At 42.0% G+C, this 12,718-nt stretch overlaps 1 protein-coding gene across 16 annotated transcripts in view; it reads left to right on the top strand.

Moving 5' to 3' along the window:
* Window positions 1-3,502: 3,502 nt before the first annotated feature.
* ankhd1 (ankyrin repeat and KH domain containing 1) overlaps window positions 3,503-12,718 on the top strand; it is a 112,740-nt gene continuing 103,524 nt past the window's right edge. For 8 of the 16 annotated variants that reach the window (XM_062977869.1, XM_062977873.1, XM_062977871.1 and 5 more), the window contains exon 1: window positions 3,592-3,991. In XM_062977869.1, coding sequence (XP_062833939.1) covers window positions 3,707-3,991 — 285 coding nt within the window. In that variant the 5' untranslated portion in view covers window positions 3,592-3,706. The other 8 variants (XM_062977875.1, XM_062977877.1, XM_062977880.1 and 5 more) reach the window with 2 other exon arrangements.

Genomic DNA, 12,718 nt, shown 5'->3' with positions numbered 1-12,718 from the left:
AACAAATTTAACCAACATAAATTTACCAGTATTTCAGTGGGAAGTGTGGGCATGCTTTTGGCTGACGAGATAGTCAAGTTAATTAGGATTGTTGTTGTTGTTATTGTTGTGTGCCTTCAAGTCATTTCAGACTTAGAGCAATCCAAACCCTAACGTGTAGGGCAGGGGTCTGGGTAAATGACTTTGGAGGGCTGCATCTGGCCCATGGGCCTTTGTTTGGGGAGTCCTCAGTCTAGATTCATGCAATGTAACTGCTCTGAATTGCATTGAGTCTACACTTTCCATGTAATGCAATTTCAAACTGTATTACATAGCAATGTAGATGGGGCCGACATTATAGAATTGATCTAGTAGGATTAAACTATTATGGCTCAATGCTATGGAGTCCTAGTAGTTGTGGTTTTACAAGGCCTTTCTCTGCCAAAGAGAGTGCTGGTGTCTCACTAACCTCTGACTCCCAGGATTCCATAGCATTGAACTATGGCTGTTAAAGTAGCATTAAACTGCATTAATTCTACAGTGTAGATATAGCCTTTTGTATGTTTCAATAGCAGAGAAAATGTTGCGGTATTAAGACAGTGAGTAGAGCTTTCCAAACTTGTGTTTCATGAGACGTGAATGTGCAGTGTGTAGGCCTGCTGTGCGAATGTAATGGGAAAAATGACAAAAAATTTGGAAATATATATTGCCTTAAAAATCACACACACATATATATCGTATTTATGACCTATGTTGTATCCCCATAAATTTCGTGATTACAATTTATTTATGGGTCCGTTTCTCTAAGGGTTTGGTTTAACTTCCGGTTTGGTAGCCGGTTTTGCAGTAACATACTGCAAATCGTATCTGGTGTGTGAGAATTGGTTGTCTACAGAGATATTACCCAGGGGACGCCTGGATGTGTTATGATCCTGCTGGGAGGCTTCTCTCATGTCCCCACAAGCTAGAGCTGACAGATGGGAGCTCACCCCATCTTGTGGATTCGAACCAACAACTTTCAGATCAGCAATCCAACCCTTTGGTCAGCAGTCCAGTAGTAAAACTAAATTACTGTCTCATGAAATGATGACTGTTTAAGAAATGTGTTACCAACATGAAAGGTTTGGAAAGGCCCCTTCCACACAGTTGAATAAAATTCCACATTTTGTGCTTTGAACTGAAATATATGGCAGTGTGGACTCAGATAACCAGTTCAAAGCAGATATTGTGGGTTTTTCTGCCTTGATTCTCTGGGTGATATGGTTGTGTGGAAGGGCCTTAAGGCACAGAAGACTTCTAACAATGAGAAGCTATAGAAAATCTAAAAATAGTTACAAATAGTTAAGAAGTGGCTAAAGGCTTCCTAAATACTGGGTTCATGCATTGATAATGCAAACAAAAAAAAGGTTGAACACTCAGTGTTAACTGAGATGACCAGAGATCTAACTGGGATTAAGAGTTCTTTATGCACCGAGGCCCCTTCCACACAGCTGAATAAAATCCCCCATTTTCTGCTAACTGAAATATATGACAGTGTGGACTCAGCTAACATAGGGCGCCATAAACCAGAATATCAAAGCAGAAATTCCCACAATATCTGCTTTGAACTGGGTTATCTGAGTCCACACTGCCATATATTCCAGTTCAAAGCAGAAAGTGTGGGATTTTATTCAGGTATGTAGAAGGGGGGGCCCCGGTGGTGAAGTGTGTTAAAGCGCTAAGCTGCTGAACTTGCGGACCAAAAGGTGCCAGGTTCAAATCCCGGGAGTAGAATGAGCGCCCGCTGTTAGCCTCAGCTCCTGCCAACCTAGCAGTTCGAAAACATGCAAATGTGAGTAGATCAATAGGTACCGCTCCAGCAGGAAGGTAACGGCGCTCCATGCAGTCATGCCAGCCACATGACCTGGAGATGTCTATGGACGCCGGCTCTTCGTCTTAGAAATGGAGATTAGCACCAACCCCCAGAGTCGGTCACGACTGGACTTAACGTCAGGGGAAACCTTTACCTAATGTAGAAGGGGGGCTCAGGCCCTTTCCACACAGCTGCAGAAAATCCACTTTGAACTGGATTATATGGCAGTGTCTTGAAGTGACTGGCTTGACCTTGAAGGAGCTGGGGATGGCGATGGTCGACAGGGAACTCTGGCATGGCCTGGTCCATGAGGTCATGAAGAGTCGGAAGCGACTGAACGAATAAACAAAAAAAAATATGGCAGTGTGGACTCAGATAATCCAGTTCAGAGCCAGTATTGTGGATTATCTGCCTTGATATTCTGGGTTTTATGGATGTGGATATTCTGCCTTGTGGCCCTTTCTTCACTGCCGTATAAAATATAGGGCCCTTCCACACAGCCATATAACCCAGAATAACAAGGCAGAAAACCCCACAGTATCTGCTTTAAACTGAGTTATCTGAGTCCACACTGTCATATATCCCAGTTCAGAGCAGAAAACGTCGGGTTTTATTCTGTTGTGTGGAAGGGACTCCAGAATATCAAGGCAGAAAATTCTACAATATCTGCTTTGAGCTGGAATATATGGCAGCTTGGACTCAGATAACCTAGTTCAAAGCCGATATTGTGGCATTTTCTGCCCTGATATTCTGGATTAAATGGCTGTGTGGAAGGGCCCTCAAACTCCTTTTACACTGCCATATAAAATCCGGATTATCTGTTTTGAACCGGATTATATGGCATTGTAGAAATGCCCTCTGTGTGGGCCTGAAGAAGCCACGCTGACCTGGGCCCTTTAGTGGCACCTACATGGTTAACACCGTGGCCCAAAGGCAGCGACTCTACGGCTGGCAAGAGGGCGCTTGGAGTTGGCAAACGCCTCCTTTTTTCCTTTGCCTTCAACCCTCTCCAGGCCCTTCTGCTCTCTTTCGTGAGGCACACTGAAAGGCCATCCGCCATGACTTTGGCGAGGTGACCTCCTAAAGAACCGAAACCCGCCTGCTTTGAAAGCACCTCGCAGCCGGGCTTACAAAATGGCATCTCGGAAGCTTCTCTATGGGATGGAGGCTGCCTGAGAACCAGACTCCTGGCTCCCGTGAGTGACGTGACTTCCTCCCAATCCGTTTCAGGCTGCAAAGCGGCTGGGAGAGGGGCGGGAAGGCAGGTGGGCTGCCACAGGTGGACCTCCTAATTAACAGTCACGCGCCGTCCCCAATCAATGCCCTCTCTTTCGAGGCGGGGGAGTGGGCTCTCGCCGACCCAGACCTTAGCGAAGTCTAAACCAGAGGGAGCCAGAGGGAACCTAGGCCTATCGTGAGCCGCCAAGAGGAGCAGCGCATGACTGACAGCAGCTCTGTGCAATCATAACCACGGATGGCTCGAAAGACTGCCGCCTCGCCCAGTGAGATAGCACAATCCGGAGCGCAGTCATTGATTGACAGTATCGTCGCCGAATAGCAGAGGGGCAGTTTCAGGAAGCGAGGCTACAAGCCCGAAGCGGTGGGCGGGTTTTGTAAACGGCCTCAGCGTGTGCTCTCAAGGCAGCTTGCTCATGGGAGGGGGGAAGGAGCGCGTGACGCAGGAATAGAGTGACACGCTCCCGGTCCAATCGAGGCGGGCCTCCGGGAAGCGGCGGCCAATGGTAAGGAGGAGCTGGGTTGGCGGCCGAGGGCGAAGTAGGGTGTGAGAAGTTAGTGGCGCTGCTGCTGTGAGGGGACGGAGACGGCGCTTTCCCCCTCCCCTCCGCCCACGGCGTAAGCTCGGATCAGCGCGCGATGCTCACGGACGGCGCGGCCGCCCCGACCCCCGCCGGCGATGAGGAGATAGACTCGGTGACGCCCCGCGCCGCCGCTGAGGCCTCCACGGCGGGGCCTAACCCGCCAGGGCTGCGGGCCGTGCGCCTCTTCGGAGAGGCCGGGCCCTGTGGGCCGGCGGGCCCAGCAACAACTTCGGGAGAGGCCGGGGCCGCCGCCGCCCTCGACTTTAAGCTGGCGGCCGCTGTCCTGAGGAGCGGGGGCGGCGGCGGCGGATCTGGCAGTGACGAGGACGAGGTGTCTGAGGTGAGAGAGAGGCCTTAGCTCCCGCCAGGCTGCCCAGGAGAAGGAGGGCCTTGTCTTGGACCGCGCTTGGGTACCAGCCCCGCCCGCCTGGCCTTGGAAAGGAACCCCACATTAATGAAAAATAATGAGGGAGAGACCTATCCACATCTCCCCCCCCCCCCCAACCTTTATGGAAATGGCTGGGTTCCTCTGCTCTTCTTTCTTGCTTCATTTCTATCTGAAAACTACTGAAGGATTAGCCAAAACAGCCTTTCACCTCCTGTCTCATTAACCCCCCCCCCCCCTTTGCCTGCTTAGGCATGGATGATGGCGGAAGCGCTCTTCGCTTTTCCGCCTTACCTTTCCTCTAGGCTCTTTCTATACACATTGCGATGCGATGTAGAATTCAGATCATTTGATTTGAACTGGATCATTTGGCGTATGTAGACTTATATAATCCAGTTCAGAGCAGATAACGTGGATATATCTGCCTTGATCACCTGGCAGTGTGTCTAGAAGGGGCCTAAGTCAGTGGTTCTCAACCTGGGGTCCCCAGATGTTTTTGGCCTTCAATTTATTTATTATTTGTTTGTTTACCATATTTATATCCTGCCTTTCTCTACCCCGAGGGGGACTCAAGGCGGCTTACAAATTGCACTTATACAGTGCCTTAGGCATAAAACACTGTCATAAAATAGAATTATAAAAATTAAAAGAGACAAAACATAATTAAAATACATTCCAATATGAGACACATCATCCAACTGGCTGGGATTTCTGGGAGTTGTAGGCCAAAAATATCTGGGGACCCCAGGTTGAGAACCACTGGCCTAAGTGTCTCCTCATGACCCACATGTTAGGACTGGTGGATAATAATAATAATAATAATCCTATTCTTATGTATTTGTTATGCTTGTTTCTAATCCGCTTTTCATGATTATGATTACATTTATAATAAATAAAACTATATTTCTACCCCACCGCCATCTCCCAAAAGGGACTCGGGGTGGCTTGCAAAGCACTCGTAAATGGAACAATGCATACAGTGCATAAATACAGATACATCAATATCAAAGGGAAACATACTTTACATCATCAATACATAAAACAATACTGCAATAAAATCAGTCAATCTTAAAATAGACATCGATAAAATGTTACGGTAATTATAGGCATAAAATGAATAACAACCAACCAGTCATGTAAAGTGCTTTCAGTGAAAAACAAGGGGCCTACAATTTAAACCTTTTGGGCTCTATACCTATTGGAAAGCTTGATTAAAGCGCCAAGTTTTTAGGTGGCTCCAATGTTTTTGGCGAGGACTGAAAACATTGGAGGGTGGCGGCTAGCCTAATTTCCCTCAGGAGAGCATTCCAGAGCTGGGGGGCCACCAACAAGAAGGCTGTCTCCCTTGTCCCCACCAACCGTACTTGTGAAGGCAGTGAGACCAAGAAGAGGGACCCCCCGGCCTGGTGGACCTCAGAGTCACCGCCGGTTCATAAAAAGAGATGCAGTCGCGAAGATAAGCTGAACCCGAACTGTATAGGTCTTTGTAGGTAATAATGTGCACTTTGAATTGTCGGCAGCCAGTGGACCTGCTTCAATAGAAGCATAGTATGCTCCCCATTTATACCTATTTTGTCTCCCCCAAAAGGGACTCGACATGGCTTAACATAAAAGCATCAGTACAACCATTTAAAACATACAAATATATGAACAGGATTACATTTAAATAGTATTAAAAATTCCCAGTTAAGAACCATTAAAATAAATTCAAAGTTAAAAACCACAGCACTCCCTGGGCAGGTTCGTACAAGGGGATGCGGTCAGCCAAATAACCTGGGCCTGAGTCTCCATAGGGAGACTCAAAGCGGCTCACAATTAAAAACATTACAATACAACTTAAATATGCAAATATACATATATTAAAAGTATCTAACATAATTAATTTTGGAAACAATTCAAATAAAAACCATAAAAGCATGTAAAACCACAGCACTCCCTGATAACTGGCTTACTCCAATAAACTATGTGTATTCTTTAATGTAATTATGTTGGAAATATTCCCTGCGTATATTCAACCTTGTGTTTACGGTTATTGAAGCACAACAGTATATTAGAAATCAGTTCACAAAGTATGAGTTAGGTATAGAGGAAAATGTGAATTTTAAACCCCATTTTAACTGTGTGTATCCTATTATATGTATTTTCATAGTCTTGTGTTTTATCTCTGTTTTAATCCTGTTGTACCCTGCCTTGAGCTGCAAGGAGAGGCGGATAATATTGTTATTCTAACCCAAAGGCACCAGATCCCACCTGATCTTGCAAGCTAAGCAGGGTTGACCCTGGTTAGTAATTGGATGGGAAACTGCCAGAGAATACCAAATGCTACAGTACCGTGTTTCCCCGAAAATAAGACAGTGTCTTATATTAATTTTTCCTCCCAAAGATGTGCTAGGCCTTATTTTCAGGGGATGTCTTATTTTTCTATGAAGAAGAATTCACATTTATTGTTGAACAAAAAATGAACATTTATTATATACTGTACAGTAGTTGTCATCACAAACCAACATAACCCGACAAACTGTGAATCCTATCAAGAATTTCTTGTTACTACCATTATTTCCATGTAGAACTGGTATGTATATTTACCAATCCTGCATGCTCTGGTGTTTTGTTTGGCAGGCGCTGGGCATGCCTCCAAACAAAAACATTGCTAGGTCTTACTTTTGGGGGAGGCCTTATATTTAGCAATTCAGCAAAACTTCTACTAGGTCTTATTTTTCGGGGATGTCTTATTTTCGGGGAAACAGTAGGTTATATTTCATAGAAAAGAATTGGCCAAACCGCCCCTGAGTGTTCCCTAAGAAAACCCTGTGAAATGCATGGGGTTGCTACAAATGGACAAGTGTTGTGAAGGATGTACACACACACATATACAGAGGAGAAAATGCAATTTATGTAATTACATGTTCAAAGTTAAATGTATCTTACCAAATGTAGTGGGTTATATATCTTTTCTTTTATAATTGTTTTTCCACAATTTACCTTAAGGAAAATATTTTTGGAAACGCCATTTATACTAGGTTTGTAAATATTTGCTAGTTTCTTTGCTTGTGTGACTAAAAACTGTTAATTAGATTTGATGGTTTGCGGAATGTTTGTACATATTTTGGGTGAACAGGTGAGCTATCTAGAAGTGCTGATTAAAGCCTTATTGATATAGCTGTTTTGGGTGCTCCTACTGTATAGAATTAATGTAGTTTACCCCACTTCAATTGCCATGACTTAGTGCTATGAAATCCTGGGATGTGTAGTTTGGGGAGATACCAGCACTCTTTGACAGAGAAGGCTAATGACCTTGTAAAAATAAGGTTTGCAAGATTCCATAGCATTGAGCCATGGCAGTTGAAGTGAGATCAAATTGCATTAATTCTATAGTGTGGATGTAACCTAAGTACTGTCCTACCTTGATGTCAGTAAAAAAAAGAAAAAAAATACACCCAACTAAAAATTATCTCATTATATCACAATGCTTCACAAAACAGCTTGCTTGCTTTCATAAGAGTTCTGAAGTAGACAGCTTGTTTTGAAAGCTCGTCTGTGGGATCCTGACCTCTGTAGGGACATGCACACACTGTAGAGGTCTATAGAGTGTCCCTAGAGGTTTTCAGTTAGAAATGTGTTTACACCCCTTTTACTAGTACCTGTTTGGAATGGGGGAAATAATAAAACTAATTTTCTCTCAGGCGTTTGAAGTGAATGGCATTAAATACACTTTGAAAAGATCAATCACAGTTCAGAAGCTGCATCCAATAACTAGTGGGTGAAGTAAGGGGAAAATGTTACAGAGTAGAGGTTCATAAAATGTGGTCTGTGAACTTCATTTAAATGCTCCATGGAAAGATTGTGGAATAGTCACTATATGCATTTTTATGTTTGATTATTTTTTGTGATGTTGGAAAGTGAGGCTTCTTGGACCAGAACTAAATGATCAAAGAGTCTGATACAGGTCCAAGACTTTCACTTCACATCCTGAAAGATTTACTAGTTGAAATTGTTCTCCCCAAAGCTCACTGAAGTTTATAATATGGTTTTGAGCATGTCAGCATGAAAAAAATGGTTAAAATATGGATTATGTTTACGGTCTAATCATAAAAGAATAAATAAATGAAATAAATGATCTTCTGTGGCACCCAAAGGATTTCCAGAGGTGTTGAAAAGATTTTTAAGAATAGGTGTTATAGAGAAATTGGTGCTTGGAAGTAAAAGAAACCAACCTTGTTTGTCCTCATTGCCATACCTTACTATTTTATGTCTGTCAGGAAATGCACTACTTCTCAAGTTATCAAGCCTTTCCTACATCAATTTTTTTGCAGGAGACTTTGGATTGTGGCAGTTCTGCAGTATACATTCCATATGTAGATTGGGATGATAAATAGAATTTAGTCTGAGTCACTAAGTGTAGAATTAGGCATAATGGTGTAGTTTTCTTGGTTTAATCCATACTTATACAATTTTCCACATGGGGCTATGTGCCTTAAGTTTAGTCCTCCACAGGGTAACCTGATTCCCTCAATAGTGAATTTCCACACCTATTTAATAAATATTGGTCTAAAAACTGTCTGTATCAGGATTACTGAAAAATAGAAGGCTTCCATTTTCCTTCCAGAGAGGTCAGTGTGATTGTTTCTAGAAGAGAGTATAATTCAAATTTCTCTTTCTCTGTTGAGGAAAGAAGGGGAGAGAAAGCTCTGTACTCCTTCCCAGTTAGGAAAAAGGACTGCTGTGCATATATGCACATACACTCCTCCATGACCAACCTTGAACTCTTTAGAAATGCTATATTCCCTAGTTAAATCTACCCCATTGTGTATAAACTTGAGAACTGAACTGTATTTGTGTCCAGAACTAACTATATCTCCCTACTGCCCTTCCCTCTGTTTCCACCATCTCATTTTGTTTCTACTATCAGAACCTGGCAGAAAAGAATACCTCCTAGGGCAGTGGTTCTCAACCTGTGGGTCCTCAGGTGTTTCGGCTTACAACTCCCAGAAATCCCAGCCAGTTTACCAGCTGTTAGGATTTCTGAGAGTTGAAGGCCAAAACATCTGGGGACCTACAAGTTGGGAACTACTGTCCTAGGGCAACCTCTGCAAACTTAGCACTTTCCTGAATATATTGGATTATTGCAATGCGCTCTACGTGGGGCTGCCTTTGAAGACGGCCTGGAAACTTCAATTAGTTCAATGCTCGGCTGCCTTGGTTCTAACGGGAGCCCAATACAGGGAGCGGTCAACCCTCCTGTTTAAGGAGCACCACTGGCTGCCGTTCATTTTCCGGACCCAATTCAAAGTGCTGGTGATTACCTATAAAGCTTGGAACGGTTTGGGGCCCATCTACCTTCAGAATTGTCTCTCCCCCTATGAACCTGTACGGTCTCTTTGGTCATCGAGGGAGGCCCTCTCGCTTCCGCCAGCATCACAAGTGCGGTTGGTGGGGACGAGAGAGAGGGCCTTCTCTGTAGTGGCCACCCGGTTATGGAATTCGCTGCCTGGGTATATCAGGTAAGCCCCCACCTTGATGGCATTTCGGAAGAGCCTGAAAAACTAGCTTTTCACCCAGACCTTTGGTTAAGGTCACCTTTCTCCATCACAATTATTATGCTTCTCGACCTTTTATACTGGTCGCTCTTCCCCTGATTCCTGATTGCTTGATATTATTCAGAACTCCTCCCTACCTAATGTGACCTTAAATGATTCTGATGCACTTTATCTATTTACGAATTTGTTACTCATAATGTGCACCTTGCTTATCCACTGTTGCAACCTCATTGTTTTTAATTTGATGTTTTAATTCTGTGTTGTGTTTTTTTCGCATATTGTGTATATTTTATTATTGGTTTTTGTTGTTGTCCTTTGATGTTTCATATTTTATCATTGCCTGTATTTTGATTTTGCTGTAAGCCGCCCCGAGTCCCCTTCGGGGGAGATGGAAGTGGGATATAAATAAACTTATTATTATTATTATTATTATTATTATTATTATTATTATTATTATATTGAACTACATCATTTCCTTTGGGCAAAATCACTGCTGTTAACTTATTAGGAAGTTTGCCACTTAAGGAGGGCTGTACTAAGTTAACAAGATGTCCTAGGGTGAGCTGTGGTTAGAGGAGGCATCCTTAAACTGTGGCCCTCCAGCTATTTTGGTCGTCCAAACCCCAGAAGCCTTAGCTAGCTTGTTCAATGGTCAGGAATTCTGGGAGTTGGAAGCCCAAACAGCTGGAGGGCCACAGTTTAAGGATGCCTGTGTTAGAGGATGGTTTGAAACCCCCCTCCCATGTATGTTGGTTTTGTTGCATACATGTTTCAATGTGGCTTCTCTTTCAAGATTGTCACTATCACATCTATTTTTGTCGAGTGTGTGTGTACTCTAATACACTTAGCATTCAGTTGTGATTATACACTGCAGGGGAAAATGGTTATTGCTGCATCTACTGCTATTTTCATCTTACTGAAAAGACCCCCGTGAGTTCCCAAAGAAATACAACAACTATTGTTATAATGTTTTATATTCCTCTTTAAACCTGCTTACTAACTAATTTCATTTCTTGCCAACACTGCAAATAACACCTTATTTATCATCTTAAGGAAATATAGTAGTGATGAAATTGTTTACTATCAAGTAGTTATGTATATCTATTGTACCGATGATGGATCAAAATATGATAGAAAAGTGAATTAGTTGCATATATATATATGTAACTGTTCCAGATATTCAGTACTCAAATATAGAAAAAGATTCTATCAGATGTAAAAAAATTATATAAAGCAAAAATATATTAAACAGTAAAAACAACTATTTTGTTAAAATTCTGCAAATGAAAGTTTTTTTTCAAAATATAGTTTAGGAACTACTTGTAGAGGTCAAAACACTGCAATATTTAAAACATTTTCTTCAAAGTATACTAAGCGAAGCTATTTTTAATTGCTTCCTGCTTTTTAAGCGATGATAGTTAAATTTATTAAATATATGGAGCTACTGAAGAGTACAGTAAGTTCTTACCAGAACATCTTAACGCATGAAACTGAGAAAACTGCACTTAACATAAAGGTATTTTAGAGTGGTAGGTTGGGTTTTTAGTATGATCCACTTGGTATTTTTTGTGTCTTCAGTGTTCCTCCCATTAGGCCACAAAGCCATGCTGTTTAAGGTAGGGGTGGGCAATTATGACCCTCAAGATGTTCGGTTCAGCTCACATAATCCTCCACACTTAACTCTGCAGGCTAGAGTTGGTGATACATGAAAAAATATCCGAAGAGCCACCTATATTAGAGCAACTGAATATCTGACTGATTACTACAGAACATAGTATTTTATTGCTATTAGTTATGTAGTCAGAGTGAAAACATCCTCAAAATTTATTTTTGATAGATATAAAACACAGTTATTCTGGAAATGCAGATGCTAACAGATTGAGGATGGCATGTATATGTATGTGCGTGTGTATACATACACATCTTAATGGTAGATTGATGTACAGATAGAGCCAAACTGCAGAGGCACTCTTAAGTCACTTTATTTGTTCCCAGTTAACTTTCATTCCATTAAATATGGATTCTTTGTTTTTAAATGGATGATAATTTCCCATTCTTGGGTCTTGGGAAAAACGGTAAAACCTCAGTGGTATTTTTTAGAAAGTGCGACCCCCAGAGGTATCCTTCTGTCTGGATTTCACTACGAATGTAATAAAAGTTGGATTCCGCTACTGTTGGTTGCTTCTTATTCAAGTTGATCTTTGGCAAAAGTTGCAACCTTCTGCATGTATAGATCTGTTAACTGCCATTAATACTTCTCTATTCTTAAGGATAGGTTAGTGGGATGCACTCAGTTGCTTTTAAACTCTTGGCGGCCACCACAGCTAATTCAGAATTTAGTAACCTTCATCATTCCTGACAGTTGGTGTAATATAGAAGTAGATGATTGGGTAGATGACCAGAACTGAACTTGTCTTGATTGCTGATGATGGCTCCTGATGCCATGTTTGACTTATACTGCATTGGTGAGGTGAATGTATAATAGAATTTAGTGCAAAATCTCTGGATAATCTAAAGGAGAACAGGAAGGAATTCTTGTTCCCAGTTATTTAGTAATGGCAAAACAAAATTACACTCCTAATTACAGTGTTGGTAAGAAGAAAAGAGGAAGGACAGGAATGGGCTATTGTGTAGAAGAAGTCTACTCTCTATTCAAACATATTTAGGATAAACTCCAGAACTCAGAATATTTTTACATTAAATGTATGCTTTCTTCACCAGGGTAGACCTAGGAATCATAGTAAAGGAGGGAAATGCAATCCTGATAGACCCACCATTTCATATTCTTGGAAATAGCAAAATCTGTAGACAAGTTTAGCATACACTGTGGATTTAATTCAGTTTGACACCACTTTAATTGTCATGTCTCAATGCTATGGAATCTTGGAATTTGTAGTTTGGTGGGGCATCAGCAGCCTGGCAGAAAAGGATAAATAGCTTGTGAAACTACAGCTCCCAGGATTCCATCTCGTTGAGCAACAGCACTTTAGAAGGGGTGCCAAACTGCAGTAATTATTCAGTGTAGATGTATTCTAAGTCAGGTTAGAATAAGTTTGAGGATTTCTTAAACCATTTTTAGAATTTTCTCATGTTTCAATGCATATAAACTTTTTTTTTAATCTGTTATTAGCAAGAACATTCTTTA

This window comes from Anolis carolinensis, chromosome 4 (genome assembly GCF_035594765.1).
Source record: "Anolis carolinensis isolate JA03-04 chromosome 4, rAnoCar3.1.pri, whole genome shotgun sequence".
Classification (NCBI taxonomy): Eukaryota; Metazoa; Chordata; class Lepidosauria; order Squamata; family Dactyloidae; genus Anolis; species Anolis carolinensis.
The sequence above is the reverse complement of the archived record's forward strand: the minus strand, read 5'-3'. Positions and strand labels throughout refer to the sequence as shown.